The following is a 5,903-nucleotide window of genomic DNA, read 5'->3' as shown; positions in this document are numbered from 1 at the left end:
GGGAGGCGGTGCGGGGTGGGGGCGCTCTTGATCCTCGCGCCCCGAGGCGCGGGTGGGAGTTAGGGGTTAGCCCTGGCTGGGCAGGGGCGGCGCCTCCCACCGCTCACCTCCTGCCCCGAGTGCGCACCCTTATCGCCCTCCCCCGAGTCGGCTTGCTGTCCCCGCAGCTGCTCGGTGGCTGCGTGTGGTCGTGCCCCGAGCTGGGCGTGCGTTCCAACGCCCGCTTCCTTCCTCCTGGTCGGCACAGCTAACCGCTCCCGCAGCGTTTTATGGTTTTGTGGGTGGAGTGACCGCACCCGGCCACCCGGGTTAGGGAGCACCTTTGCCCTCGAAGCCAGGGGGGTTGGTGGAGGGGGGCGGGGGGCGGGCAGAGGGACGTTTCCTTGTCGTCGAGGAAGGCAGATGCTGAGCTGGGACTGTTCTTCCCCATAAGGTGACAGTTTCTCTTGCGAGGCGTGGCAGCACTTCCTGTCCTACTAGACAGCCATCTCCGCGGCATTACGTAAACCATCGTGTCTGTATAATTCAGAGAAAACCAACTTGCAGTGTCTGGGACCGCTAGACAACCCAGCCTCCACTCGGAAAAAGTACCCACCCCCCCATCAATATCTTCCAGCACCGATGTGAAAGTTTCCATTTTAAGAGCTAGAATGCACAGCATGTCCTCGGCTTTCTATTCCGCACTGACTTTGAACCTGACTTCATTAGGCGTCCTTCATTAAAATCAAAATGCTTAGCAGCTCTCCTTGAGCTCTCCAATTCCCCTGGCTGAAGACATAGGCTCCATGCTGCGGAGACCAAGTAATGCAAGTGGTAATTACCTTGGTGGCTATTAACCAGCTCAGCCAAGTGCATCTCTTACGAGCAGTTCTTACTTAGGTCATCATGAAGGGGGTGAGGGAGGGTCAGTAGCTCTTCCCCTCCAGAAACGAGGGGGCTGAATCTCGAAATTGCCGGGTAATATGCGTGCGCTTCATCTTTGCGGGTTTTTTTTTTTTTTGCTAACAGGCCAGTTGTAAGACTTCTAGCCTGCCCTTTGAGCCAGAGTGTAATTCGACCCTGGGCACTAGCCCTTGTAAATGGTAGGCTTTTAACAAATAACAGGCTAATTTAAGTGATTGGAAAGCACTGATTACATAGAAATGAAGTTGCGGTAACCCATTGCTGTATTCCGGTGGTTGCCCCCCCCCCCCATTAATTGTATCATAAAATGGATCTCAAAGCCTGTTAATCCAGCCCAATGCCGTTATGTAACACCAGTTTGGGGCCCTGGAGTAACAGCAGCAATGCGCAAGGTGCGCTAAAAGCCTGACCCTGGACTAGATCCTGGTGGCCAGCTGCAGTGGCGTAGGGCTGCGCCCCTTCTTGGATGCAAGTGGGGACTGCGGTGTGGTGGTGTTAATGGCGCAGTAGGTGGCGCCCTTCCTCAGAACCTGCCACTGCGGCCACTGCCACGGAGCAGCTTGCCACTAGGGGTGCCCTTGTTCAGATTACAAGCTGGCCCTTCCTCATTGAACCTCAGCTCGCACTGTAAACCGCAGCCCGCCCTCCACCCCCCTGGGAGAGAAGCGAACTCCATCAGCAGATGTCTGCCACTTCTTTGCTGTCTTTTTTTCAAAATAGCATAAAGGATTCATTTTAATTGCTTTTGCTAAAGGACAAAGCTGACGATTTCAAAAGTTGATTTTGTTGTTGAAGGTTGCCATTTGAAAGCATTAAGTGTGTTAACTGGGAAGACCACCTTGCTCTTTACCACATTGTCCGAGACTGAATCACATCTTTTCTGTCTCCATGTAGGCCGATCAGCTGACCGAAGAGCAGATTGCTGGTAAGTAGAAGTCTGGGAGTAGGCTCCCACTTAGTTTTACGTCTGGTCTCCTCCATACCCTCCTACAGTCAGAATGGATTTCTAAGAATTTATTCACATGAAATAGTTCAGGTCAAGTGTTAGCCAAAAGATTGGTGGGATTAGAACCAAGTGGAACTGAGACCACCCCGTTGCTGTAGCTCTGCGGTGGCACAGCCTGCTCCCCGAAAATCCTACTGTCAGAGTCTCAGGCTGCAGGACTTTCGGTCCTCTCCCTCGCTTCCTTTCCGAAAAGGCAGGGGAGGGAGTGGGTGTTAGGACTATTGTTACATACAGGGAAGGGCATTCTAGGGTAGCTGCTGGCGTTCCATGGAGGGTTCCTTTTGAAGGTATTTCTCTGTAAGAAACCAGAAATGTTGCTAGAATATTCTGAACACAGCTGAGAGCATGGCTGGCAGACTTGGGGATTCCCATTTCGAGTATCCGTTTCCTGATGCTAGGAAACCAGGCGTTCCGACAGCTGCGGAAATGTAACAGGAATGGACCTTTGGGGGGGCACATGGACCAGCTCTCCCTTGTGTGTGATTATTGGACTTGGGCTGACTGAGCTGTCTTTGTAAAACTTGGGGAAGATAGTAGTGTTAGGGAATTGGCCATCAAGAACATGGTTTGCTTTATGACAGGCTTTCCTGGCCTGTGTTTCAGCAGCTAGAAAGGCTACGCGGTCTGAGAACGCGCCTCTCTGGGACGACGCTCCGGGCGAGCACCAGGGAGGCGCCTGCGGTGGCGTGGCGGTGTGTCGCAGAGACACGCTCTAAAGGTTGACCGTTTGTTTTCAGAATTCAAGGAGGCTTTCTCCCTGTTCGATAAAGATGGCGACGGCACCATCACAACAAAGGAACTTGGAACTGTCATGAGGTCTCTGGGACAGAACCCAACTGAAGCTGAATTACAGGACATGATCAACGAGGTGGATGCTGATGGTAAGGCTTCAGGGCTCTTGACTGTGCGCCAGTGTCATGTCAACTCGGGTTCCCGTGGGTCTGGGAGTTGCCTTCCCCATCTCCAGAGTGGAGCAGATGGGCAGAGAGAGAGCCTTTCTGTGGTTGCCTTTCGGCCACAGGCAGTGTTAATAGAAGATCGTGGGCCTGTCCTCCGCCTGGCTCCTGTCTAGAATGGTTCCTGATAGGTTCACCGCAGGGTTGTTTTCTACTTGTCATGACGGACAGCCCAGGCTGTTGCAACTGACCTGTGAGTCTGCACCGAGGCCTGTGCATGGAGTAACACTTAGCAGCCACAGACCTGCTGTGTAAACAGCAGATGGCCTCATAGGAGAGGAGAAACCCCGGAGTGTGGGAGTGTTTGGAGGGGTGATGTTCCCTTACAACCTCGCACCCTCCTGAGCCTTAGGTGTGTTGTCGAAGCAGCATGAGGTGTGGAGGCAGGGCGGGGAGCCCTGCAGGGAATAGAGGCTAGAACCGAGCGCGAGGGGAAGCTATGTGGAGTCTGACGGAGCAGGCGCTGAGGTCCGCAGACTCCCTCCCGAGTAGTTGACAGCAGCCCTCTTGCTCACTCGATTCAGTGGAGGTTTCGAGCACCCCTCCCAAACCTGTATCTGGAAATCCTACCTGACATAGGTGTCTAGTATTGTAAAGCAGTTTTTTAAGCATAGCCCAGAATTGTGAGCCTTTGGGAGCTAGAACATGGACGCCAGTCGTTTCAAAGTAAGTGATACCGTGGAAATAGTGATGTTGGAGAAGTATACTTCATAGGTGGTTCCGTGGAAATACCCTCGTCTGCTCAGATGCCCAGGGTTTTGGGTTAGGCTCTCTGGTAAGAGGTTTGGGGCTGTTTGAGCGCCTTCTGAAGCTGTTCATTCTTAACGTTAATTTGGAAAATAAGATCACCCGTGCTTTTCTCTCTAGTGACTAAGGTGCCCCACAGTGTGGGAACATGGGACAGCCCTGCCCTGTCCTGTTCATGTAACCCCAGGAGACCTGCCAATTATCGAGGATGCAGAGTTGGGAGGGGGGCCTGGTGGGCTCTGGAACCCAGCATTGGTAACGAGCTTGGACAAAAGCTAAGGGTTTTCTTCAGGGTTTGTGTCGTCTTTGTCGCGAGCGAGTGCTGATGACGCTGCAGCAGGTTATAGCCCTCAAGGACTTGAGGGGACAGCTAGGTGGTGGGGTTTTTATTGAGTCCCTCACCTGAAGCTTCCTCATTGTGATTCAGGTGACACGTCCTGACAGAAGAGTTGCTTCAGCCGCTGGCCATAGAACAGCTTCTTCTGATTGTCTTCTGAGTGTTTGTGGTCTGAGCTTTGAATGCACGGGGCCTTAATGGGACATAGAGGCATTAAGAATTAACAGTTGTAACATGGATGAGAAATGAAATCCCGCCCACCCCCCCACCCCCCAGGAGGTTGTAAGACTGGCGAACATTTCCTGGTCTCAGGCTGTTTTCCGCGTGTTTTGTAAGCATGTGACCAGGCTCTAGGCCCCGGGGTGGTGGAGGGGACGTTCTTAGAATGGGACGACACCCGCCCTCCCTCTGACTTGGGAAGGTGTCCAGCCTGGGGTGCTGGGTCCTGTGGAATGGTCTGGGGGAGAAGAACCTTTTTAGAGCCAGAAAGACGGGAGCTTCTCGGGGTTCAACCTAAGCATAAAATAGTGGGTCAGTTTCTTCACTCATGTAGCACTCCCCAATCCTGCGAGCCAGTGGTTCTCCGATTCTTCACTTGGTAGCATTCATGGAGGGCGTATTTTCACACCAGCTTTTGTTTTTACATTTGAGGTAATGGCACCATTGACTTCCCAGAGTTTTTGACGATGATGGCTAGAAAGATGAAGGACACAGACAGTGAAGAAGAGATCCGTGAGGCCTTCCGAGTCTTTGACAAGGTAATCCAGTGCCTGCGTGGCAGCCAGTTCTTTATGCTCGGCTTGGATGCCCCCCCACCTTTGGTTTTCAATTCTGAACGCCCGTGACAACCTGTTGAGAGGTAGAACCCTTAGCCTCGCGGCTGCAGCCCCTGAAGTCTGACGTACAAGGAGCGGGCTCCGGTCTCTCACGTCGGGAGTGAGACGAGGCTTTCTGCTCCCTTGAACGGTTGAGCTCTCCGAACCCAAAGGGCAGCTCCGCTCTGTCCTCATGCTCTGTCGCTGTGGGTTGGGACTGACTCACTGGCAGCGAGGGGTTTTGGTTTCTGTGTTTTGGATCGTTCATTTTATCAGTCGAGAATTCTGATGGATAGTCCTGTTGGATTGGGGATGGGGCGTGGCCCTGCATTTTCTGCGCTCACTGCCTTACGGGCATTTAGTGGCCAGAGGTGGCGAGCCTGGAGATGAAAGGATTGGGGGGCGGGAGCTGAGTTGGCCCCTAGTGAGCTGGCATAGTTAATGTTAGAAAGACCGGCTTGCCCATGCCAACCCACTGCCCGGTAACTGAGGGCTGCCGGTTGTTCATTCGCAGGATGGTAATGGCTACATCAGTGCGGCCGAGCTACGCCACGTCATGACAAACTTAGGAGAAAAACTAACAGACGAAGAAGTAGATGAAATGATCAGAGAAGCAGACATCGACGGCGACGGACAAGTCAACTATGAAGGTAAGAGGCTCCGGGCACGGGCTCCGGGCAGCTCCGGAAGTGAGCCCGCTGCTACGCCAGCCTTGTCCTAGCTATAGTTTAGGCAGAGCAGAGATGGCTCTGTTCGTTTACGTTGCTTCCCAAGATAACCCAAAGTTATGATTATTTGTCTTTTCAGAATTCGTACAGATGATGACTGCAAAATGAAGACCTTCTTTCACTCCTTTATGCCCCCCCACTAGAAGAATCAAATTGAATCTTTTACTTACCTCTTGCAAAAAAAAAAAGTTCATTTATTCATTGTTTCTGTATAGCAAAACTGAATGTCAAAAGTACCTTCTGTCCACACACACACACAGACACACACACACACAAATCTGCATGTATTGGTTGGTGATCCTGTCCCCTAAAGATCGAGCTACACATCAGTTTTACAATATCGATACTTGTACGAACCTGACTGATAAGGAAGCACTCAGTGGGCTCCTCCAGGAACCGTTGGCTAATGAC

General features: G+C 52.3%; 1 protein-coding gene across 1 annotated transcript; it reads left to right on the top strand.

Moving 5' to 3' along the window:
• The first annotated feature begins 789 nt into the window (after positions 1-789).
• CALM1 (calmodulin 1) lies at positions 790-5,897 on the top strand. Its single transcript, XM_004698759.3, has 6 exons — positions 790-813; positions 1,798-1,828; positions 2,647-2,790; positions 4,601-4,707; positions 5,279-5,414; positions 5,572-5,897. Exons 1-6 carry the CDS (start codon positions 805-807, stop codon positions 5,598-5,600), a joined length of 456 nt encoding a protein of 151 aa, XP_004698816.3. The 5' UTR covers positions 790-804; the 3' UTR covers positions 5,601-5,897.
• The last annotated feature ends 6 nt before the right edge of the window (positions 5,898-5,903 follow it).

Source organism: Echinops telfairi, unplaced genomic scaffold (genome assembly GCF_000313985.2).
Source record: "Echinops telfairi isolate 266 unplaced genomic scaffold, ASM31398v2 ScPeMD7_18;HRSCAF=68, whole genome shotgun sequence".
Classification (NCBI taxonomy): domain Eukaryota; kingdom Metazoa; phylum Chordata; class Mammalia; order Afrosoricida; family Tenrecidae; genus Echinops; species Echinops telfairi.
The sequence above is the reverse complement of the archived record's forward strand: the minus strand, read 5'-3'. Positions and strand labels throughout refer to the sequence as shown.